This window comes from Cervus elaphus, chromosome 8 (genome assembly GCF_910594005.1).
Source record: "Cervus elaphus chromosome 8, mCerEla1.1, whole genome shotgun sequence".
NCBI classification, from domain to species: domain Eukaryota; kingdom Metazoa; phylum Chordata; class Mammalia; order Artiodactyla; family Cervidae; genus Cervus; species Cervus elaphus.
Window position 1 is genome coordinate 20180806 of NC_057822.1, and position 26525 is coordinate 20207330.

At 42.3% G+C, this 26525-nt stretch overlaps 2 protein-coding genes across 5 annotated transcripts in view; both read right to left on the reverse strand.

Moving 5' to 3' along the window:
• The window catches only part of RHBDD1 (rhomboid domain containing 1), a 187821-nt gene that overhangs the window by 70672 nt on the left and 90624 nt on the right, over nucleotides 1–26525 (reverse strand). The window lies entirely within an intron of this gene.
• On the reverse strand, nucleotides 991–20199 carry LOC122698603 (60S ribosomal protein L17-like). Its single transcript, XM_043909853.1, has 4 exons — nucleotides 20189–20199; nucleotides 13255–13258; nucleotides 7234–7239; nucleotides 991–1567 (listed from the first exon to the last, which is right to left on the reverse strand). Exon 4 carries the CDS (start codon nucleotides 1543–1545, stop codon nucleotides 991–993), a length of 555 nt encoding a protein of 184 aa, XP_043765788.1. The 5' UTR covers nucleotides 1546–1567; nucleotides 7234–7239; nucleotides 13255–13258; nucleotides 20189–20199.

Genomic DNA, 26525 nt, shown 5'->3' on the forward strand with positions numbered 1-26525 from the left:
CCAAGGCAATGGAGCTTTGCTCTAAATAAAAAAAATACCAATCTTCGAAAGGGGATAGTTCTGGGTAAATGGCAAAGCATGAGGAAGCTGAGTGGAATATGAAAATACTACCTTCCTGACAAATACCATATGATATCACTTATGTGTGGAATCTAAAATATGACAAAATAAGCCTATCAGTGAAACAGATTCATGGACAACAGAGAAGAGACTGGTGGTTGCCAAGGGGGAAGAGCCTAGGGGAAGATGGAAAGGAGTTTGGGGTTAGCAGATATAAGCTTTTATATATAAACAACAAGGTCTAGCACAGAGAACTTACATTCAATATGCTATGATAAACCATAGTGGGAAAGAACATTAAATACACACACACACATATATATAACTGAATCACTATGCCATATAGCAGTAATTAATATAACACTGTAAATCAACTACACTTCAATTAAAAAAAAAAGAAAATACTATCTTCCCAACTTCTTTAGACAAAATTAGGCCTGAGGTCCCCGCACGCAGGCCCCCACTGCATGTCACCAGAAATCTCCAGTGTAAGAAAACATCTTGCACAATTTTCTTAAGTAATTATTTTCTTAAATTGATGCCAGGCAAATCTTGTTCTTCCTCTGGGGAGAATATACTTTGGGATTCCTGCCACAAATTAAATGGTCTAGATGAGTTTAGAAAAAGATCATTTAAGGACAATCAAATCATTTAAGGACAATCATATACTCACATATGCATACATATATATACATATATATATATGTGTGTGTGTGTATACACGGCCATGTGTAGGACACATATGTATATATACAACATACACACACTGGAAAAAGCAAATACTGAACATGCACAAGAGTGCCCAGGTTGGAAATTCAGGAAGGAATCCATGAGGAAGGATAGTGCCAGAGGACAACACAAACTCAAGAAGGTCTCTGCATTCCTTTATTTATTTATTTAACTTTTATTTGCATTTATTTTCTGCAGCATTTATTCCCGGGCCATAAGTTTTTGTTTCTTCAGTTTCTTCTGGGATATCTTTTTCTTCTGTGCAACCTCCTCTTCCGGTTTAGGAACAATCTGTTCTTTTTCAGTAAGGATCATCTCAATGTGGCAGGGAGAGCTCATGTAGGGGTTGATCCGACCGTGAGCTCTGTAAGTCCTGCGCCGCATCCTGGGGGCTTTGTTCACTTGGATGTGCTCAATGACCAGAGAATCTACATCTAAGCCCTTAAGCTCAGCATTACTCTCTGCATTTTTGAGCATGTGTAGTAAAAATCCGGCACTCTTTTTGGGCCACCGACCCTGTGTCCAGCCCCACTGTTTGGCCTGTGCACACCTACCAACTCCACTGTTGTAACGACAGAATGGCACACATTGCTTCTTTAAAGTGACATCCTTCAGATACTTGGTGGCTTTTCGGATATGCATACCCTTTATGGCCTGGGCAGTTTCACGAGTGTTCTTAAAGTGAACACGAAGATTTGAACCTCTTGATTTGCATGATTTTGTGGGGTTTTCTGGGTCGAGTGAATAGCGCACCATTTTTAGGGGTCAGCTCAGGCCGCTTACCAGAAAAGTGCATTCCTCTATTTTGAAGTCCAAGTCCATCAAGAGATTTTGAAAGAAATCAGAAAAAATAAAGCAGTGGAGGAACTGAAGTTTTACATTTCCATTTTCTATGTTACAGGCTTTCTTTCCCTCTCCAACTTTATAAACAGAAGGTTTCAGCCTTTTGAAAACACAAGGACACTTGTGCACATACAACCAAATCCAACCAAAAAGTGAGATATAAAAACCAAGGTCATTTCAAGTGATACCTCAAGCGAGAGCTTGATCAAGGGTCTGGACTCCAGGGAGAAGTCTGTCTGGTCCTGGTGGTGGTCCCCATGCAGGTGGCCAGTGAGTATTTGTTGAAGGACTCAATGCCAAAGACTTCCCATGGATGGAGAGTAAGTTCCATCATTGCATCTCTTTGTGGGCATCATTTGCCCACAAACTCAGCCAATCAAGGGGCACTGCAGGTCTTTGGTTTAGCCCTGGTCTGCCCTGGATCCATCCAGCGAGATCCATCACAGCCTCTAAAGACCTTGGGATGATCTGAGAACAGCAATCTACCCTGGTATCCATTTATGTAAGAAAAGTGAGGATCCACTTCTCTAGGGATAAACCAGGGCTTCCCAGGTGGCGCTAGTGATCAAGAACCCACTTGCCAATGCAGGAGACTTAAGAGATGTGGGTTTGATCCCTGGGTCAGGAAGATCACCTGGAGGAGGGCATAGCAACCCACTCCAATATTCTTGCCTGGAGAATCCCATGGACAGAGGAGCCTGGTGGGCTAGAGTCCATGGGGTCACAAAGAGTCAGACACGACTGAAGCGATCTAGCATGTAGAGGTGAACTCAGGACTGAGGAAGGAAAGCATGGCTCTGTCCTTTACACAATCTTCATCTCTCTCTCCCCTCTCATCGTTCCCTTTGCATATGCTTGCCTAAGAAGGGAACTCTCAAACTTTCTATCATGTTCAATAGCTATCAAATCCAAATCTAAGGGCTCTGAAGAGAAACCACAAAGATTCACTTTTAGATTTAAAAAAAGTCACATCTCCTGAAAACACAGATATCACATGAGAAACACTTGAGAGCTAACACTTAGAATTCTAAACAAAACAAAAGAGACAGGCAAAAACACTTCTCCGGTTTTGTCAAAAAATGAGTATTTGAATATTAATAACAGCCACCATTTATCCCACACTTGTAAGGCAAAGCAAATAAACTAGGGCAGTTAAACAGAGAACTGATTATCACCCTGAGGTGGTTACTCCTTCATAAGAACTCTGTGTGTATGTGTAGTCACTAAGTAGTAGTCACTAAGTTGTGTCCAACTCTTGCGAATCCGTGGACCATAGCTTGCCAACCTCCTCTGTCCATGAGATTTTCCAGGCAAGAATACTGGAGTTGGTTGCCCTTTCTTCCTCCAGGGGATCTTCTCAACTCAGGGATCAAATCTGAGTCTCCTCCACTGGCAGGCAGATTCTTTACCACTGAGGCACCAGGGAAGCCCTCAGAAGAACTACCAAAATGCAAATAACCTGTAGTCTATTCTTCCGTGTGCCTTAGCTGTAATAGGGTAGAAAATCGGCTTGAAAAAGAACAATGAGAGAAAGACAAGGACTATGTTTTGAATGGAGTTTGGGGGTGTCCACCAGGATGACTGTGTAAAAGAAATAGGCCTTTTTCTTTAATATCAGACTTTACCATTTACTACTCACCCATTTGTTCATTCCTTCACTCTGTCACTAAGTGGTCATTCGTCCAACAAACATTTATTAAGTCCCTTCCCAGAGCAGAAAAGTATAAGAGCAGGGGGATGGCTTTATCCTCTGTGGGACCAGTACTCAGGGACTAAGCCTATGAAAATGTCTGAGATCTCAAAATAATTAATTGACTCCCTAAGTGGAAAAAAAAAAAAACAACCTACAAAACTGAACAGCAATAAATATTTGATTAAATGCTTATGAAATGTACCATATTGATCATTTAATATCTCAACTCATAAATAGGATATATATATATATTTACAGCCATTTACTTAAAAATGTATTAATATACTATGGCTGGGATGTCACATGTTTGAACACATTTGAGATGATATGGAGTGGGGGTGGGGCTTCCATAATTAAAGCCCACAGAAGTCCTCAAATGCCCCCACAGGATGGACAGGACGTCTCTGCCCTCCTGGAGTGTACAGTGCAGCTGAGACAGAGTCACATGTGAATAACCCCCATCACCTTATGAAATGCCTAAGAAAGTTACCCCTTTGAGCCTCATTTTCTTCATGAAAAAATAACCAACCAGACAACCATAGCCTTAGGGGCAGTTTTGAGGACCAATGTTTTATTAAATGGTAGGAAAGTATTTCATAAGCTCAGAGTCGTAAGAAGTCAAAATTTAACCCCTCTCAGCTCCTCCTGGTGGGAAATGTCTCTTACCATGTTGGGTGCTATACCTGCTGCCTATGTGGGAATCAGTGCTCAGAACAGAGACAAATCTCTACCACACACTAAAAACAAGGCTGCTTTGGTGCCCTTCTGCAGCCCACAGATGTCTCTGAGAGACAGACATACATAAACCAGGATGCTTCGTGTAAAGATAAAACCGGGTCTATATTATGAGATTCCAAAGAGACAACGGTTTAAAGGCTCTGCAGGTAAAGAATCCTCCTGCAATGCAGGAGACCCAGGTTCAATCCCTGGGTGGGGAAGATCCGCTGGAAAAGGAAATGGCAACCCATCCCGGTAATTCTTGCCTAGGAAATCCATGGATAGAGGAGTCTGGCAGGATATAGTCCATGGGGTCAAAAAGAGTCGGACACAACTTAGCAACGTGTGCACACAAATACACACATCTACACACATACACACAAACAATGGATTAAAAATAAACAAACAAAAAATTGCTTACTTTGGTAAAAATAAAACCATTTTTCAATTAGCTCAGCCCTAAACAGATACCACCATCTATTTTGCCCTAGGAATGAGAAACTGCAGACTGCTCCTAAATTTGATTTTACTTCTCATTTTTGTAGACATTTCATGAAATAGCTTAATCTTCCCGGGGGTGGGGGGGGCAATGTTAGCATGCATGTAAAAGGAGAAAATGAACTCAGCTTTGGAAAGGAAGGATCACATGGCATAACACAGAAATGTGTCCTAGGAGGCAGTTTGATTCTATTATTTCTCACTTTCCCTTTTCCCTATTTGTCTTCACAGACACCCTTTTAGGCAGCAGGGTAGGAGAAGGCTGGGGTAGGGTGTGACCGTGTGAAAAGGAGGCCAGGACACAACATAACTGAAGAGGGACAATAGTTATAAACTTGTGCAAGTAGAACCTGGCTCCTTCAACTGTGTTAGAATAGACCCTCCTTTTGGCTTCAAGATTCCTTTTGCGTCTCACCACAGGATGTGTGTTAGGATCATATACAATGTGTTTAAATAAAACAAGAAAACAAACCGAGAAAAATTTTGCATGATGAAGAACGAAAATCTACTAAAAATACTTTACAGTGACTTCAAACATGGAATCACATTTTACAAATAACATTTTCATGGCTTGGGCATAAGAGACTCAGGAGGAACATGTGGATTAAATTTCATCCAAAATGCATAGGGCTTTAAAAATCAAGGGGAAATTGGCTTGGCAAAATTAGCTTGGTTTGTAGAGCAGAGCTTGGGGTGTGGGGGGTGGGGGACAGAAGAAAGAAGTTTGCAAATGGCAGTCACTTTGGCATCCCCCCACTCCTACCCAGTGCTCTCTTTGATGGCCAGGTCAACTGGCTACAAGGGCCGTTGCCTGGGAACAACTTTCTTGGAAATCATTTAACTCTCTCTCCCTATTTAGGCAAACTATTCAATGATTTTATAATAAATGACTCTCCCTCACCTCTAATATCTCAAGCATCAAAAATAGAGGCCTAAGGTCTACTTGTGGAAAAAATGTTGAGCTATCTTAGGCTCTGATCAAATGCCTACCACACCTTTGTGGCAATCAGGTGTGACTACATATGTAGGGACATTTTTGCAATCAGGTGTGACTGCATATGTAGGGACATTTTTATTTCCTATTAATCCATTTGAAACTATTGGGTTGGCCAAAAAGTTCATTTGGGTTTTTCCATATGCTGTAATGCAAAACCATGAACGAACCTTTTGTCCAACCCTATACTTTTTCTCCCCAAACAAGCATTATTTTAGACAAAACCCACAAGAATCAGGCTCTTTTTTACTGCCCAAACTTTTTTGTTTTTCTTCACCACACAAACTTATACACAAATACTACCACCACTAACATTGCTATAAAGTATCTTGGTATTCATAGTGCTTTGCTGCTGCTGATCTTCAGTCTCCCAGTCCTGTCTGACTCTTTGCGACCCCATGGACTGCAGCACACCAGGCCTCCCTGTCCCTCACCATCTCCTGGAGTTTGCCCAAGTTCATGTTCCCTGCATCAGTGATGCCATCCAGCCATCTCATCCTCTGATGGCCTCTTGTCCTTCTGCCCTGGATCTTTCCCCGCATCAGGGACTGCTCCAAAGAGTTGTCTGTTCGCATCAGATGACCAAAAATACTGGAGCTTCAGCTTCAGCATCGGTCTTTTCAGTGAATATTCAGGGTCGATCTCCCTTAAGACTGACTGGTTTGATCTCCCTTAAGATTGACTGGTTTGATCTCCTGGCTGTCCAAGGGACTTTCAGGAGTCTTCTCCAGTACCACAGTTCGAAGGCATCAATTCTTAGGTGTTCTGCTTTCTTTACTAGAGATCAAATAGTGTTTATTGTTTCTAAAATGCACCCTCAAACACCACCTCGTTCCATTTTTGGGGACAGTTACGACAAGCATTTAACCCATTTTTTTTTAGATGAAAAAAGGGAGATTCAATGAAAGATCATACAGCAACAACTGGCCACTCTGCAAATACCAATTGTACTTTCCTGTCCTGGCACCTTTTATTACTCATTTTTCCCTAGAATATCTATTCCCTTAGTCCTCACTGACTAGACTCTCCCATTCTTCAAGGAGCAAAACAAATACCACACCTTTCAAGCTATGATCCTTTATGTCATTTTTGTCTCTAATCAGTTGACTTCAAGGGAGACCATCCTAGTAAGTCCGGGTGGACCTGACTGAATTAGCTGAAAACCGCTAAGAGCAAAGCTGAGGTTTCCTAGACAAAGAAGAAATTCCACCAAAGAACCAGAGCATCAGCCCACCCTTCCTGAAGGTCTGTCCTACAGACTGCAGACTTGTTGGTTCAGTTCCCAGAACTGTGAGCTCCTCAATGAGTCAGGCACTGCTCATTACTGGATCATAAGAAAATAGCTAAAAAGATTTTCATAAAGTTCATAGGATATACTCAGGATACCCTGACAAAGTATTTGTTATATGGCACTTACGGAATTGACTCTTGGGGATCTGGGGTCACCTCCCAAAGAGAAGGCCCATTTTGTACATCAGGTTCTTAAAGTCATCTCCAGTTCAGCTTCCGAGCATTACCTGGGAACCTCTTAACAAGTCACATGCTTACTGTGTGCCAGCCTCAGTCATGTCTGACTCTGTGCAACCCCACGGAGTGTAGCTCACCAGGCTCCTCTGTCCAAGGAAATTTTTCAGGCAAGAAAACTGTAGTGGGTTGCCAATTCCTCCTCCAGGGGATCTTCCTGACCCAAGGATTAAACCTGTGTCTCCTGCATTGGCAGGTGGATTCTTTATCACTGAGCCACTTGGGAAGCCCCAAATTTTCACACCTCATCTCCAAACCCATTAAGTTAGGAGTTCTAGGGGTGGAGCCCAGCTCTAGGAAACCATTCTGTGCAGTGTGCAAGAGAATCACCTGCAGAGTCTGCTGAACTACAGACTCTTGGGTCTCACCCAAGACACATGGCTATTTTCATATGTAAATGAATTAAAATTAAGTAAACTTAAAAATACAGCGCCTTAGTTGTTCTAACTACATTCCAAGCACTCAGCACATGTGGCTAGCAGCTACGATTTTGGACACAGAAGATAAAAGACCAAACCATGTCCATCACTGTGGAAACTTCTGTAAGACGGTGCTGCTCTAGAGCCACTGAGCAGGGCCCTGAGGAGAAACCCCTCCATACACGGTCATGTACTACAGCAGGGAAATTAGGAATTTCCACTATTGGCCTTACGCTGAAAAAGCACAAGGCGAGATGGTCCACACCAAAGGCAAATGTTGCTTTGTGGTTAGGCCGCTTCTCACATGGGTGATTCTCTGTTGCTTAGGATGAGCAGCATCAGGAGTTTATATATTTAATACCACTTAAGGCTGGGGAACCCAGCAGCAGTAATGGAGCCTATGTGAGTCATCAGGGTCCTTCTCTTCACCCTTTATTAGGGGTGGGGGATGATTAAGAAACTTGAAGCTTTTAGAAGCTCGGGGCTTTCAACTCTGGTGGAACAAGGTACAATAGCAGGGTCTGTATCACACCAGGAACGGTTCACATCCTGAAACAGCTCCTGTCAAGGCTATTGCTAACCTTGGCATTGCTAAACCCACAGGTCATTTCTCAGTCCTCATCCGCCCAGGACCACCAGGGCACCTAGCACAGACGAATACTCTTTCCTCCTAGAAAAACTTGTCTTCAAGGGCAGTGGTCCCCAACGTTTTTGGCACCAGGGACCAGTTTTATGGAAGGCAATTTTTTCACAGACCCGGGAGGTAGGTGGTTTGGAGGGATGATTTGGATGACTCCGTTGGTAAAAAAAAAAATCTGCCTATAATGCAGGTAGACCTGGGTTTGATCCCTGGGTTGGTAAGATTCCCCGGAGGAAGGACTGGCAACCCACTACAGTATTCTTGCCTGGAGAATCCCATGGACAGAGGAGCCTGGCGGGCTACAATCCATGAGGTCGAGAAGAGTCGGACATGACTGAGCGACTCGGCACGCACACAACAAACACACAAGTATTACACTTACTGTGCACTTCATTTCTATTATTATTCCCAGCAGTTCCCCCTCAGATAATCAGGCATTAGATCCCAGAGGCTGGGGACCCCAGTTCTAGGACCACCTGCTCTCTTTTTCTCTGTTTTTTCACCCTGCTTCACTGGTTCCTTCTTCTCACTCTCCTTTGCTGGCCTCCTTTTCTCTTCAACCTTTTAATGTTGGAAACCCCCAGAGCTCAGTCCTTGATCCTCTTCTCCATTGATAAGAAGAGGATTCCATTTACGTTCCCTGGTGATTCCATCTACGTTCATTAACTTAAATATTATTTACATCATGCTGATAGTTTCAGACCATACCTGTCATCTAATCTCATGCTGAACCACCAACTCCATCCCCACGTGGAGCTCTCAAAGCTTGTCACTCTCTCCAGGTCCAAGACTGAGCTCTATTTTTTCTCCCTGCAAACCTGCTCTATGTGTTCAGGTTAATGGGAACTCCAACTTTTCAGTGCCCTCAGCCAAAAATGTTACTCCCTTCACTTCTCTTTCTCTCATAATCACTGCTATTCTGTCAAAGATCCTTCCACTCTGCCTTCAAAAGGTATCCAGAAGCTGACCACCTTGCACTCCTCCACGGCTGCCGTCAGAAAGGGGGCAGCGGTCCTCCCTTGCCTGAATCACTGCAGCGGGACCCTGACTGGTCTTCCTGCTGCTCCCCTCTGCCTGTCTCCACTTGTGCCTCCTCCTCTGTCTGTCTTCCCCTTGTCTAACTCATCAGCTCAGCTGTCACTGGGTTTCAGTTCAGTTCGGTTCAGTCCCTCAGTCGTGTCCGACTCTTTGTGACCCCCTGGACTGCAGCATGCCAGGCCTCCCTGTCTATCTCCAACTCCCACAGTTTACTCAAACTCACGTCCATTGGGTTTAGGTCCCACCCAATCAGGATGATATCACCTTGTTACTTTATTACACCTGCCAAGAGGCTTACTCCAAATACAGTCATATTCTAAGGCTCTGGGTGAATATATCTCTTGTCGGGGGTCACCATTCAACCCACTAGGCCACCCCACAGACTATTTTCAACACAATAGCCCCAGTGACCCTTTACAAAATCAAGTTAAATTATTATGATACTCCTGTGCTCATAACCCTCTAATGGCTCCCATCTCACTCAAGAGAAAAACTGAAGTCCTTCAACGGCCTGAAAGGCCCTATGGAATCTGGCTCTCACACTTCTTTGTCCTGACCTCCTACAGTCCAGTCATAACAGTGGCCTAGACGAGTGGACGTGGATTTGAGACATATTTTGAGTTAGCATCAAGATCACCTGGTTACTGACCAATACCCAGGAGGTAACACCTGACGGGGAGCAAGTTGGGGAGGTAGAAAAGCTACCACAAATTCAGGTTTGTACGTGAGGCACATGAGATGTCCTTGAGCTCATTTATCTGTGATTTCAGAAAGAGATCTGGGCGGAGGAGATAAATTTGAAGTACAAATAGTAACTAAAGCTTAAGAGAAGAAAAGAAGACCTAGAATAAAGTCATTAGGAAAACTGATATTCCAAGGTGGCAGGGGGTGGTGGTGGGGGTATGGGGGGAGCCTGCAAAGTAGACCAAGAAAAAGGTTTAGAGCAGAGTAGCAGTGGGAAACCTGGGAGGGTGGGCATCAGGAGAACTGGAGGAAAAAGGCAGGGTTTCAAGGAGCGAGTACGTAACATTAAGTACATCTAAGGAAGAAAAGTGTCTCCAAGCCTCAGCAACATTGAGATCACTGGGGAACTTTCATTAGAGTAAGGGGCGGGGCGGGGAGGAGGGGTAGCGGGCAGCAGCATGATTGAAGAAATGGAGGGAAGATCCAGAGTGAAAGTGAAGACTGGAGACTGTAAATGGGAAGGAAAGGTGGTGAATAAAAGTCAGTCGAGTTGTTGACCTGTCTCCTTCTCTTTGGGATGAGGGAGGAAAGAGACTTGAGTAGGTTTACATGTTGATAGGAAGGATCTGGTAAAGAGTCAAAAGCTGAAGACAGAATGGAGAGAGGGTGAATCAGTAACAACAGAGTTTCCTGAGCAGAGAAGACAGGTGAATGACTAGCTTTTGAAAAGAGGAAAGAGCCCTCCCTGCCCAGCTGTCAGGGAGGGACAAGTATGCGAGTGGATGCAGGTAGGTTTGTAGTTTTCATGATGGGATGCCGAAGGTGGATTCCATTTTCTCTGGGAACTCGAGGACAGGGGAGATGTCGATGTCATTTAGGCTCCGTCTGTTCTGTTGGGTCACATTCTCCAATCGGGCTCAGCTGCCAGATGCTGGGTCCCAGATGTCCCGAAGGAGTGAGCAGCAAAGGCACTGAAGTATTTGTAACAGAGTAACTGAAACAAAGGACTGAACATCTAAGCACTGGATGGAGGCAAGACAAGAAGGGAGGAATTCATGAACTTGAAAACAAAGAACACCTGCAGTCGAGTACCCATAACTTTAAGGTCATCTTACAGTGGTCAGAACTCTAAATATTAAAATCCATGAAAGCTACAAGCCCAGTGTATCTAACACGAGAAGCAAAGGATTTTAGATACAACTACTCTACTATTAATACTAAACACTTACTGTACTTACAATCCAAGAGAACCAGAGGGAACTCGATACTGAGGGAGGTACTGAAACTCGAGGAGCATCATTCCAACTGAATTTCATATTACCAAATTGTGTTTAAGTGATGTGCTTTACTGATTTTGCTACAACTGCTTCTAGGTAAGCATCCTATACACACGTTTACCTGATTCTTTTTCCATCTTAACTTACACTCTGGTGCAGTGGTTCTCAACCAGTGTAGCCCACCTAGGGAACAATGGCAGTGTCTGGAGATAGTTTTGGCCATCACAACTGGGAGGAAGGGGGCACGAGCACGCAGTGGGTAAGAAGTCAGATGCTACTCAACATCCCACAGTGCACAGGATGGCCCCATCCCACCGCAACAAGGAACTATCCAGCCCCAAAGGTGGCGCAGTGGTAAAGAACCCGCCTGCCAATGCAGGAGACACAGGAGATGCAAGTTCGATCGCTGGGCTGGAAAGATCCCCTGGAGAAGGGAAAGGCTACCCACTGCAGTATTCTGGACTGGAGAATTCCATGGACTGTATAGTCCATGGGGTCGCAAAGAGTCGGACACGACTGAGTGACTTACACTTTCACAAAGTGGTACAGTGGAAAAGAAGTGAAGTCGCTCAGTCGTGTCTGACTCTTTGCAACCCCATGGACTGTAGCCTACCAGGCTCCTCCATCCATGGGATTTTCCAGGCAAGAGTACTGGAGTGGGTTGCCATTTCCTTCTCCAGGACTGAGCAACTTACACTTTCACGAAGTGGTTCAGTGGAAAAGAACCCACCTGCCAATGCAGGAGACACAGGAGATGTGGGTTCGATTTCTGGGTTGGGAAGATCCCCTGGAGGGGGAAATGGCAACCCATTCTAATAATCATGCCTGGGAAATCCCATAGACATGGACAGAGGAGCCTGGTAGGCTACAGTCCACGGGGTCACAGAGAGTTGGACATGACTGAGCACACACATGCGCGCGCGCACACACACACACACACAGACGAGGTTAATAGAGCTCAGTTAGAAAAACCCTGTTTTAAAACAGACGTCCTTGTTTGAAAAGTAGGCTATTAACATCAGAGAGAAGAGGGCTCAACTTTGGGTCCGGGTAACAAATTGTCTTGAAATTTTCTGTACCATGAGCATATGAAGAGCCTAAATAAAACTACCTGACTTTTTAGAAAAACACTGAAATATGAGTACACAAAACCTCGTAGATGTAGATACGTAAGAAAGGATGTAGATGCTCTTGATGACTTCGTCTCTCCCTCCCTCCTTCCTTGCCTGGCTTTCCCCATTCTCCTGTTTGTTTCTCTGCAGAAGGAGCTCTGTTCTTCACCACTTCTGCACACCAGACTGTTATGTTCCAATGATAAATTAATTTTGACAAAATTCCTTTATGAGTGGTAAATGTAAAAGTCTGAAGAATTTAGTCAGCTGGCCTTTTGCCCATATACAGAAATGATTAAAGACTAGACTGCAATTAAATTCTGAGCAGAGTGACATAATTAGCAAATTTATGAATGGGTCTTCTTTTCACAGTTCTACTGTCAGGACTAATTACTTGTATTAATTAGAACTGTCAACACATGAATATGCTTGTTGAAGCCGCTTCCTATGGTAAAATATGAGACTGGTAAATATCAAGACGCTTGGAAAGATGCAAAGACTTTCGTTTATTAGCAACTCTAAATGATACAGAAGCACTGCCTGCACAATGAGCCTTGGGGATTGTAAATAGATTCCCAGTTAATGAATTCACTATTTGTTCTTCCTTGCTTAGGCGTTAGTCTTGGTTTAGCCTTTGGATGAAACAGTCAATATATCACTACTTCAGAAGGACTGTAGCAAGGATAAGGAAAAGAATTCTGTAAGTTTACTGGAAAAGCAGAAAGAATAGCTGGGATGGTTAAGGTGAGGAGGAGAGAATTCCTGTCTTTTCATTAATTAGTCTGAGACTTATTGTAAACAAGTGTTAAGAACTGCTTAAGTGTAAAGGGGAAGGACAGCTGGGGGCTTTAAGAACCAGAGTTTGAGACCCAGTTTACACTCTGTGACCTTGGGTAAGTGGAAAGGTTACTGAGCCCCTCTGTGCCTTGGTTTTCTCATCTGAAAAATGGGAACATCAACGGACCTTGCAGAAAGTTACGGTGAACCTTAATTCAGTTAATACATAGAAAGGGCTTAGACCAGCACCCAGCTCAAGGTATGCGCTGGCTGACTGTTGTTCAGTTGTTGTTTCAGTTGCTAGGTTGTATCTGACTCTCTTGCAACCCCATGGACTGCAGCCCACCAGGCTCCTCTGTCCATGGGATCCTCCAGGCCAGAACACTGGAATGGGTTGCCATTTCCTTCTCCAGGGGATCTTCCCGAGCCAAGGATAGAACCCTGATTCCTGCACTGGCAGGCAGCTTCTTTACCACTGAGCCACCCAGGAGGCTTTGGATGGGGGTAGAAACAGAATTTCACACTCTGAGATGGAGATCCTTGGAGCAGGATGCAGTGCTTTGGAATCAGAACCAAGCCCTAATACGTTTAATATATATGCCTCAACTGTGCCCTGCCTCATGAGTTCTTATACAAAGTAAATTTTTTAAAACGCATGTAAGGCTTCCCTGGTAGCTCAGGAGGTAAAAATGCATGTAATGTCCTTGCTGGGCCTGGTATATACAAGGGGGCTTGCTAAATATTAGTGCTTAAGCATTCATTGCAATTATCATCATTTTTGGAGATATCTCTAGGAAGGCTTGAAATGAATGCCAAAAGATATATGTTAGCCAGTGGCCTAAGATAAGCAAAGACAGCACGTGTGAAAGAGGAGGAGCTCTCCCAGGGCCTTCTCTGGGTGCTGGGGGGTGGGGGGCACTCATCCCAGGACTCAGGCGGCTGTCACCACAGCCTCGAGAGGAGGGTCTAACCACCAGCCACAGAATCCCCATAAATCCCCTAATTACCTTGTTCGCTGATGAAGGAGAGACAGCTGGGACTCCAACTGGGGCCTGACTGGCTGTGAAGCCCACACTGTGTGGAGGCGTGAAAGGCAGGCTGCAAAGGGCTTCCTCACAGACTGAGGCGGAGACAGACTCTCGGCTCTTCCTATCTTTGCCCTGTTTCCCTGCTTTACATGTTTTTTAAAACACAGTCATCATTATGGTTGCCTGGGGGAAACGGAGGGATGTGTACACACTGCTATATTTAAAATGGATAACCAACAAGCAGCTACTGTATAGCACAGGGAACTCTGCCCCGTGTTATGTGGCAGCCTTGATGGGGGAGAATGGGTACATGTATATGTGTGGCTGAGTCCCTTCACTGTCCACCTGAAACTATCAGAACAGTGTTAATCAGCTATACCCCAATATAAAATAAAAAGTTCAAAAGAAAAAAACCAAATTCTTGATAGGCAAAGCTTCGGCTGTCTAGATGAACTGTATCTGATAACTACCGTAAAATAACTACCTTAAGACAATTTTAAATTAAGTTGGGTTAATCAACTTTTTGATCATCTTAAGCAGCAACTTGGGCAAGGGGGCTCAAAACAGAGAATTATTCTCGCTTTATGCTGCTTTAAAAGGTCCTTCCAAAGACGCACATTTCTGACTGTGTGAAGATGGCCCAACACATGGATGCTGCTGGGAGTGTTTAGGGAATGAATGAGAAGCATTTGCTGGAGTCCCCCTCAATTTAAAGAGCTAATGTTTGGCATTTAGCAAAACATCAATACTAGGGCTGATTTCAACTGAAAATCCAATTGTGTACAAAGGTTATAAAATTAGACTAAGAAAATATAAGTTGACTCCTAATTTTGTCTTAAAAATCATTTGATACTTAATTTAATCAATTAATTAAAGATGAATCTGGCCAAAAATTCACAGCATCACGACACTCAATGCATAAGAAGAAAATCTAGTTGGAGAATGTTCTGGATCCATCCACAAGAAAGCTCAGTTAAATACAAGATGCCAGAAAACCCACCAGAGTTCCCAACATCATGTTAGAAAACAAGCTGATGCAAGCTGGTCAATCGAACTTGTTAACATTTATTTTAAAGGATAGATCCTCACCTCTCTGCTCTAGTTGGCCAACAGACACTCCTCAAAGCAAATGCAGGCACCAAAGGATCTTATTGACAACCCTCTAAGGTAGAGGGGGATATGTATTGGGTTGGCCCAAAAGTTCGTTTGGGTTTTTTTCCATAACAGCTTATGAAAAACCCAAACAATTTTTTTGGCCAATCCTACAGTTGTAATGGTGAGAATGTGTATTATTACTCTTTGAATAATCCCCTTCATTTTTCTGATTGCATATTATGCTTAAAAGTGAACTTGGAGGATACAGTAAAAAACAGCTCTGAACAGGGAGTATGATGCTGCAGACTCCAGGACGAGTGGTCGAGCCGTGTGGCTCCAGCCAATACCTTCTCTTTCTAGGGTGCACTGTGCCAAGGGGGTTAGGACCAAGGTGGTGAGTGCAAAGGCTCTTACAGAGCTATTATAATCCAAGGAATGACTATATTATTACAAACAAGAACTCTGCGGAATTCTTATAAGGCCAAACTGCTGCCACGGGCTCTTAGACTAACATTTTTTTTGCACAGTTTCTGCAAGTGTCAGCTGAGTTCTCCTCAGATGGCAGAGTCGTGCCCGTCAGGTTATAATCATCTCTAATTGGTGCTCTTGTGAATTGCAAATTTCCTAATCACTAAAAGGCCTGGAAAAGAACCTCATGCCTCTGTAATAAGAAACATGTTAAAAGGCAAAATAATTAAAAAAGAAAACACACTACAAGCAATAATCATTAAAATGTGCTGCTTTATGCTTATGTCAACATTCCTCATCAATAAAGGCAAGCCTAAAAAACAGAGTAAATGAAAAACAAACATGCTGTTCTACAGTTTCTTAATTGCATGATTTCCAATAAGAATTAGTATGTGATGTAAGTTGGTTTTAATGGTTTCCTTTCTTTTCATGGAAACCTAAGAGGAAACCACTCACAACCCACTCTCTCTTCCTCTCTCCCTCCCATCAATCCATCCCATTCCTAAATATTCCAGACCATCAGTCACCCTTCTCTTTGATTAACAACAGGTTCACCCAGACAACGGCTGTTTCTGCTGATTCCTTCTTAGTTCTCTCCTTCCAACCTTCTCTCTCTCTCTTCCACTTAACTAAGTTTCCTGCAGGCAGAGACTTTGGTTTTAATCTTCATTTAAGGGGAAGAGGGGTGGCTACCTTGCTCATACCTGGCACAATATGGGTTTTCCATATATTCTAAACATTACATAGAATTTAGAAATCTAGGTAACTACTAAATGGATGGTACTATTTGTACTTTCAATTAAAAAAAAAGTTTTTAAAAAGGTACCCTCTGTCTTCTTCTACAGCTAGAGAGTGACACAGAGATAAATGGAAACCTCTCTCCTTTGTCCTCAAGGAGCTCCCCACCTGAAGACCTGCAAGAATCACAGGATGCTCATAACGCATTCCTAGTGCCTGCACCCACATGGCTGATTCCGTGTACACACCCTCACCCCTGCCCCACTGGCTGTGGACTCTAGTTTATTTGGGGGTCCAGGCACCAATAATTTTTAAAAGGTCCTCAGATGATTCTGACTGGCAGTCAGGATTGAAAATCACAAATCACTGAAACATCGTCTTGAGTTACTCAGTAACAGTACACTTGACCTTTCTTGTCTTATAGGCCTTGGATGGACCCATAGTCATGCTGGATCCAATGGTGATTCTCTTTTTTCCAAAAACCAAGTGTGGTCACAAATACTCCTTTAATTCTCCTTGATAACAGTGAGCTGTACCTTTCATAAAAGTCCACTCTCCTCCATTTAATATCATCTTTTCTAACTTTCCACTGAAGTGGAAGATTTTGTCTATCGTTGGCTGAGTGTTAGCTGTGGGGTGGAAAACATCCGGGGATTTTATATTCCCTCCACTTTCACACGTCTCCACTGAAGGTTCTGGAAACTCTCAACCATGAAATGTGTAGTAGAAATTCCCATAGGAAGGTTAACGTTGACCAAGAAGACATTAAAAAACCTCTATTTGGAAAACTTAATTTGAAACTTTTTGATGAACCTTTTTTTTTTTTTAAATTTTTATTTATTTTTATTTTTGGCTGTGCTGGGTCTTCATTGCTGCTCGGGCTTTTCTCTAGCGGCAGCGTGCAGGCTTTTCATTGTGGCTTCTCTTGTTGCAGAGCGTGGGCTCTAGGGCACACAGGCTTCAGCAGGTTGTGGCATGTGGGCTCAGCAGTTTTGGTTCCCGGCCTTTAGAGCACAGGTTCAGTAGTTAATAGCACACGAACTTAGTACTCTGTGGCATGTGGGATCTTTCTGGATCATGGATTGAATCCGTGTCTTCTGCCTTGGCAGGTGGACTCTTTACCACTAAGCCACCAGGGAAGCCTGAAAGTTTTTGATGAATATTTTACAGAAAACTAGCTAATTACAATTTTTAATTTCATTCCTATGAGTATGAACACCAAAAACAGTTCATTAAGCTAGTAAAATACTAGTAGCATTTAGAATACTATTAACTATATTAATTATCAAGTAAAATATTATGACAATGACCCTAGCAATACAATATGAAAGGCAAAACAATGTAATGATGAAGTAAACAGACTCTGGAACCAAGACTCCTTGGGCTCAAATCTCTGTATATGACTTATTAGCTAAGGGACCCCAGTTTCCCTGCCTTGAGTTTAGTCTCCTCTTCTCTGAAATGGGTAAATAGTAACCCTTCATTTGCAGTTGTCGGACTGAGTGAACACACATGTACATACATGCTCACATATATACACACGCACATACACATATATACACATGCATATGTCACTAAATAATGGTGCCTGGCATGCTGGAACTCAAATTCCATCTCTCTCCTGGAACCCACACAAAGCAAAGTGAGCTTAAAATCCAGATTTCACCTTGTTGCTACCCCCGCACTCGAGTCTCAATGGTTTCCCCTGTCTCCAAGGTCAAGTGCAAAACCCTTAATGAGTCTGACAACCCAATTCCCACCCATTTGCCACTCTGATCCGCACACTGAAAAATCTATTGCTGCTGCAACCACTGTAGTACCTACAATGGGCCACCCTCTCATCTCAGGGCCTTTCCCCATGGTCCCCTCTCTCCTTTGGTCACACCCTTCCCTAACTTCTCATCACATTCAGGGGAAAATCAAAATCCTTAGATGGTCCATGGTCTGGAGCCCACTAATTCAAATTTAGGATTGATACCTAGATTGCCTCAAACTTTAGATATGATATATGTATTCACACGAGAAAACATGCTCACCCCCTAATTATTTGTCTGCCAGTCTTTAGGACAATCAAGGTGAAAGCAGTTGTTATGATGTCATTACATCCACTCAAGAGGAAAATCTGTGAATCCTGAGTTTAGAGTAAGTAGGATCCTGTCTGTATATCTCTCTTCTGTCTGCTGTAGGTGCAGTTTTTATTTTCATGTTAAACAGTTGTCTGTCTATTCATGTCACTAAAACAGCAGAGAAAGACACTCTTTTTAGAAAATACAAGTCTGGGTGTTTTTTAAGGACAGTGCTCATTTGATCTCATTATTCTACCAGCTAATTGACAGGAAAGAATGTCCTAATAGCTCATTAACTCTGAAGATGTCCCCCTTGTCTGGTGTCAGGGTCTAAGGGCTGGAGTGCACAGCAGCTGTACGGGGACAAAGCCTTAGGTTCGCACAGTTGAAAAACAGCAGATGTTTTGATTTGGGTTTCAAACAATCCTATCTACACCATGGCAGGGTTTGGTGGTGAGTTACTTTCCCCTCAGGCTAATAAGATGAACCACATGGCCGCTTAAACATCATTTTCACAGCCACCGCGTATGGAAATCATTCTTGGTTAGATGATAATCTGCCAGAATGGTAACTGGTTTGAAAGGCTCTGAGAAAGCGCTCCTTGCTGCTCTTCCCCTTCTATGCCTCCTTGTCCCTCACATGCAGGACGGTCTGCTCCTGCGGTAATGAGCCAAAGTGTAAGAGAAACAAGCCATCAACATGGGTGGTGCTCAGTGACTACTCAGATCCCTTCCTCAAAGCACACAGTGAAATTATGCCATTTGCAGCAACACAGATGGACCGAGAGATTGTCATACTGACTGAAGTTTAAGTCAGACAGGGAGGGAGAAATATCTTATGACATTCCTTATATGTGGAATCTAAAAAGAGATGCTACAGATAAACTTACAAAACAGAAAGAGATTCACTGACTTAGAGAGCGCATTGATGGTTGCCAGAGGGGGAGGGGCGGTTAGGGGAGTCTGGGACGGGCATGTGCACACTGCTATATTGAGAATGGATAACCAACAAGGGCCTACTGTAGAGCACAAAGAACGTGTGTTACGTGCCAGCCTGGGTGGGAGGGAGTTTGAAAGAGACAGGGTCCATGTACACGTATGGCTAAGCCCCTTCACTGTTCCCCTGAAACCATCACAGCATTGTTAATCAGTGACACCCCAAGACAAAATAAAAAGTTCAAAATTAAAATTAAAAAAAGAAAGAAATCCAGAATTCCAGGAAACAGCTATGCCCATAAACCAAGAAACGCTGTCTTCATGCCTTCCTGATGCATAAAACATTAAAATGATAATAATTAGCAAATAATTAGGGCTGCCGAGGGGGTAAGAAAACATTGTCATAACCTGACAAGTGTCACAGTGTCAAAGCTATGTTCAAGATGGTCCTCGCTGGGCCTGAGTGATCTAAGGCAGGGGCTCATTTTCCTCCTTACCCCCACATGTCTCCCTAAAAAGCATCTTCCACACGATGGAGAATTACTTGGGGCTTAAAGTTTATCTCTGTCACAGCACGGTGTGCCAAAAGAAGGGCCTGCTAACCCCCAGAGACACAGCTCATTTAAAGTTATAATGAAGACAGCAGGTGTTCCATGCAGATGTCACTTCTTTCTAGAAGACACTGATTAAACACTTTATCTCCCTTAATGTCGGTGGGCTAGGCTACATTTTATTTCGGCATCACCCCGAGCTCCTTTTAGTCTCACTGAGATGAAAATTACATACTACTGGGTTTTGTGTTGTTCTGTAGGGATTTGCAGGGAATCCTGAACACTATGATCCTAGAGTCAACTCCCACTGTTTCCTAGAAACACAAAAAGTATATTTTGCGATATAAAAATTCTCTTCCACAGAAAGCATGCCAGACTCCCCCTTTTCTTGGAGACCCAAACTTCTGAGTGTCGATCACTAGACACCTTCCACTGAGGTGATGCACAACTGATCTGAAAAAAATGTGCTTGGTAAAATGTGTGCAGCTTTAACTTCTGTGAACTGTAAAGTCAGATGGCAATGCTGGTGCCCTGGTTCTCGAACACTCCACTGAGATAGGATCCAGTGTGTTCTGGATCCCTTAATTTACAGGGCAACAATGGAGAAACGGACAAAGAGAATAGACTTACGGACATGGGGAGAGGGAGGAGAGGGTGAGATGTATGGAAAGAGTAACAGGGAAACTTATATTACCATATGTAAAATAGATAGCCAACTGGGAATTTGCTGTCTGGCTCAGGAAACTCAAGCAGGGGCTCTGTATCAACCCAGATGGGAGGGATGGGGAGGGAGACGGGAGGGAGGTTCAAAAGGGAGGGGATATGTGTATACCTATGGCTGATTCATGTTGAGGTTTGACAGAAAAGAGCAAAATTCTGTAAAGCAATTATCCTTCAATTAAAAAAAATTAATTAAAGAAAAAAAAAAAAGAAAGAAATCACTGAAGCAGCCAGGGAGAGCTAGCTACTGGTCACTGAAGCCACTGTTCTTCCTGCCCAGAGTATGTGGATACTTTTAGCCTGGAAGGATTGAAGGATAGATGAGAAGGGAAAGAAGGAAATGAGCAAAAAGGAAAAGTGGGGACTGGATGTAGAGAGATCCTAGTTTCGATATCAGCTCTGCACGATCTCTCTCATCACTCTGATGGAGTAAGTAGCTCACAGAGGCTGGAGGTGAAGGCGTGAGGTGGAGTTTTCTCTGCATTTCTCTACAAAAAACAACCTGATGCCTTTAACAGAGTGGGGCTGCGGATAACATCAAAGAAGAGGAAGGCCAATACTGCATATTCTTAGCAATGTGTAGATTTTCATATTTTTTTAAAATAAAAGTTCTACATGATTTTGCAGACATCTGAGAGAATGGCATGAAGTCAAAACAAGAAAGTAAGTCACCATAATCTTATTCCTGAGAAATAGGATGAGTGGCATTTTGCTAAATATTATTCCAATCTTTTTTATAGTACATTTACTAGGTCTTACAAAAATAGATGTGTCTCTACTTAGAATACTGCTATATCTTGCTCATTTGACTCACTGTGAACCTGTTTCTCTTTTTAGTGGCTGAGTATTATTCTAGATCATGATTTATTTCACCTACTTCCTTTTGGGGCATGATTAGGCCATTTGCAATTTTTCTAAAGCAGATGATTACAATGTAATTTTAATCAGTTTAATATTTATAGTAATCTTCATAACACTGCACAATTTTGGTCCTGTGTTACAACAAAAGTAGATTTAAATAACACAGATGTGACACAGGAAGACTGCTGATCCCTAATTGAGATTCACGAAGATATATAAATACATATTATGCATGACTCTCACATCTGGCTCTCCATAACAAAATACAACAGAATTATAAATAGTTTTGAATCCTTGGAGAACTGCCATGTGATGAAACTAGACCACTTTGAAAGCTATTTGTGATTCTGTAATAAATGGAAACCAACATGACTCTTGATTTTTCTCACTAGCAAAACAACACAACAAAATGGATGAACACGTGCAACTCCGAGTAAGATCCAAGAGGCTGAGTAAAAGACAGTGAAAATTCTCACATGAATGATTCCTATTAACAAGGAGCTAGCTGCTGCTTAGTCGCTCAGCTATGTCCGACTCTTTATGACCCCATGGACCTGTAGCCCGCCAGGCTCCTCTGTCCATGGGGATTCTCCAGGCAAGAAGACTGGAGTGGGTTGCCATACCCTCTCCTCCAGCGGATCTTCCCAACCAAGGGATCAAACCCAAGTTTCCTGCATTGCAGGCGAATTCTTTACCGCCTGAGCCACCAGGGAAGCCCAGCAAGGAGCTAGAAGAATGTGTAAAATGTTGCTGTTTTTGTCTATGCTCAGTAGCTAAGTTGTGTCTGACTCTTTGTGATCCCATGAACTGTAGCCTTCCAGGCTCCTCTCTTCATGGGATTTTCCAGGCAAGAATACTGGAGTGGGCTGCCATTTCCTCCTCCAGGGGATCTTCCCAACCTAGGGATTGAACTAATGTCTCCTTTATCTCCTGCATTGGCAGGCGGTAGCTCAGTGTAAAATTCTGATGTCTTAAGGCACTCTTAGTGCAAGCACATATATTCCTTTTTGTTATGAATCTTTTTCTAAAAAGAAAGCCATTGAAGAAAAATTGAGTTCTATTTAAATAAGCAGTGCAAATATCAATTCAAATGACATTAATTGAGCCCACAGTAAAAACAATATTTTCAAACTCACATGCTATAATTTTTGGTAGAAATAAACGACTGCCCAGAAGATTATCTATGACTGTCTATAGGAAGCATATTTTTTGGTGTGTGTTCTATTAGATATCTAAGACGCAAGTTTCTTGCCATAAGAAGGTCATTCTTCTCTTATACAAACTATTGATTTCACAATTCTTAATTAATGCCAGGATTTCTTTTACTTAAAAAAAAAAAAAATCAACCAAAGAACTTGGCCAATGATGCAAAGACAACAGTAAGAGAAATGTCACTGTCATTCTGTAAGTGATATTATCTTTTTCAATTTAGCTGAGACTGTACTATCATACCATGTCTACCTAAGAGTTTTCAGTGTTCTGGTGTCAGGATGATTGCAATGGCCAATCCACCTCCAAGAATACAAACATAACTCCAGCTCAGCCATGCGGGCTGACTGTGTGGAGGGCTACAGACAGATTCACGCTGGACTCTTCCATAGCTGACAATTCACAGCAGCCCACAAGCGCTTTTCCTGAAGAGGCTATGTTGGACAATGTAGAAAGTGTCCCAGCAAAGAATAGAGGAGTCTGGCCTTCTCGACTGTTGTCTGCCACTCAGCATGTGACCCCGGGCCTGCCAATTAACTTCTCTGTTTCCCAATCTAAAACAATGACTACAAAGACAAATGCTTATCTCATAGGCTTCTGTGTGGGGATGTGAACCTTCCTGGCACAGAATCATTAATGCTCATGGACCTGGAAAAAAATCACCAAAACATGTACAGCGGTTTCTTCTGGGTGCCTATCTTATGGGTAGCTGCAAGGATTCAATGTGAGTGGTTTTAATGTGGGTGATGGAGTTATGAACTAATTTTTGTCTTTTCTTTTTGGTGATTTGTATTTTCCACGTTAATATATTCTTTTCTAACCAGCATGACAACACTTGTCCAAATTCTAGAAGACCATAGTAACTGAACTGAGCTCAGGTGCTCATCACCACGTGTCTCAGGCCCTCAGCAACACCCACCCCGGGACGTCTGGAATTCAGGGAGGACTTTGGGAGAAAGCTGGGAATTCCATTTGCAGGCAGCCCAGAAGACGGATGTGGAAACTAATTTAAGGTTCAGCTATGAGTCCCACCTGGACTCATAGGAGCACGAGGAAATGTGGATTCAGTCTCGCACCTTCCAGGGAGGTCCTGGCTCCCAGGATCCTCATGCCTGGGGAACCCGACCTACGTGGCTCCGGCATCCCCAGGGCAGGCCACTGTCCACAGTTAACAGACACAGATACACGCTGTGAGAGGATGTAAGTCTCTTGACTTCCCCTAGTCTGCTTCCTCATTGGGTAACGTCAAGGGTCAGACAATGGTGACCTTTAAGGTCATTCTCCGTGTCATTTGTGTTTGAAAATGGTATGGTCTTATATCATTCTCCATTACCTACTTTAAAAATAATTTAAGTAAATTAAGCAAAGGACTGATATAAGAGGTCCCTCCCCAAGACTGCAGTTATGTACTTAAAATTATATGGTACAATTATATGGTATATGTTATAAGAAAGGCTCAAATTAAAAAATTAATTTATTTAATTTTGTTCATTAAAATATCAACTGCTGAGTCAATGAAACAAAGTCTAGGCCTTTAGCTCCAATCAAAAGAGAATATGTTTTGTTTCCTATTTTAGTATAGATACATATAATTAGAAAAATTTTCACACTTCCAATTGTTTGATTAATAAGAATATAGAATCTACTATAATTTTAAAGCACTATTTGACAACTCTCTTCCTAATTAAAACATTTTATAGGAATGAGGAATCTCTTAAACAGGCCTATATTAAAAGAGTTTTCTCCAGTTAAGTCTGATCTTATGAGACACTGAATATACCCATCAATAACTTTGGTATTAAAGATTGTACAGATTAAAAAAAGAAAAAAATTGTATAGATAACCTGAGTATCCAAATCATCATATTAATAAATTTGATATTCTATAAGATTCTTACACAGCTTAAGGAATCACAGTTGCTGAAACAGAGAATTTCATAGATGGATAAGTAAAAGGACCAACTCATTTCAAAAGTTACTTTATCTCTTTCCTAAATCCAATATATTGGGGTAGCTGAAGTGAAGTCACTTAAATCTCCTGTCAGTCAGCAAAAAGAATAATACTTTGGGTTTGATAACAAAGAAGAAGACCTACTCATTTCTGTACCCTGTTATTACGCAACAGTATCACACACAGACAAGGGACTCCAAGAGGGATTTGCTAAGGAACAGAATGAACAGTCATCCAGAGCAATGTGACCAATCCACCAGGCAACATTCCTGCAACCACTAAGACTTGCTAGCCCCCAAAACAGGATGGAGAAGATGTGGGTGGGTGGAACTACTTCATTCGAGTTTTGTTTATTGTTAAATCTACTCATTAGCATCTGAATAATACTTTAAATAAATGGTGATTGTGGGGGTAGGTGGCAAAGGGAAAATCAAAAAATAATTCACAAAGAACTATTAATGTCAATTTCTCAAATGTGTTTCAATTCCATGTATCATTATTTTTATTTTTTTTTTATTTTAGCAGTGGCCAAGATAGAGTTAATCTTTCTAAGTATAAAGCCTCAACAGAGGCCTGCTCCTTCCCAATAGCAACCTAAACAGAACCTTGGTCCACTTATTTCATTCTTTCCCTTCCTGACTGGGATATATTCACATGTTAGTTCACAGGTTTGAAAAAGCATGTATTTATATTTCTTTACACGCACAATTTCACATCTAGCTACAGTCTCGAATATCAAACTTTACTCACTGAAATGAATATCTAATGTCGAGAGTAGGGAGTAAGAACCAGTAATCTAAAGGAAGCGTTCTGTGATGAAATTGCTTTCAGGAAATCTGGCAGATGGCAGTTTTTCATTATAGAGAAAGTTTTCCTAGGGGAAAACACATCAAATTACTTAAAAAAAAAAAAAGTTAAGTGGTCACACAGAATGAGCTGTGCATCTCTGTCCTGGCCTCCAACACGCCTGCAAAGCCAAGCAGGCCAGCCGTGAACATTTGCATACGTTAAAAATCACCAACTGCATTATGCCTGCATTGGGCCAGTGAAGACTCACATAATCAAGCGACTAAAGAAGGTACCACCATCAAACGTATTTACATATCAATGTAGATCTGCCTTAGACAGTAGTGTGACTTTATCTTCGGATACAGAAATGATCTTTTAGCCATCAGCCCTGAGACCTAGATGACAAACGCGTCAATGCCTGATACCTCTCAATGTCCCCATTTCTTTCTGGCTATGCCTGCCTACTCAGTCCATTACCACAGAAGAATGGAAAAGAAAGAAAACTTTGAAGGGGACCCACTTCAACTCTCTTATTATTAAAAAAAGAATAGTAATAAAGCAAACATCTGATTAGTTTCAGTGACACACATCTAAAGTAAAGTTAGTTCAGTGAGGACTGACGCTCAGACCACTGCGGTTCTAAGCCTTTTCTCTTCGTACCATATGATGTACCATATGATGAAAGATTAAAAACATGTATGTAATTTACTCCATTTTTTTCAAAATTTTCCATACAATAATAAACAAATGTCATTTGCATATACTTTGGTGTAGCTTCAATAAAAGGCAAAACAGACAACTCAGTTAAATCCTCTCTTTGTTTTTTTCACTTAAAATATACCTGAATTGGTCCCTATGAATATAAATGCCTATAAACAGGATTCAAAGATACTGTCAAGTGATCTTTTAGCAACAAAAGCCCTACATACTAGTTTGGAACCTAGACACTCTTTTCCAATATGGCTCCCCTGGTTAATATTACATGTGAGGACTTAAGAGACAAAGCAGGAACCCATTTCAATCTAAAGCCAAGACCTTTGTATTATAGTTTATCCCACCATAGCTCCACATATGGCCAGCCAGTAACCCCAACTGTACAGTGTGGGGAAG

Coding starts and splice junctions, on each gene's coding strand:
- LOC122698603 (XM_043909853.1), bottom strand. CDS start 1,545: ATGGTGCGCTATTCACTCGACCCAGAAAACCCCACAAAATCATGCAAA.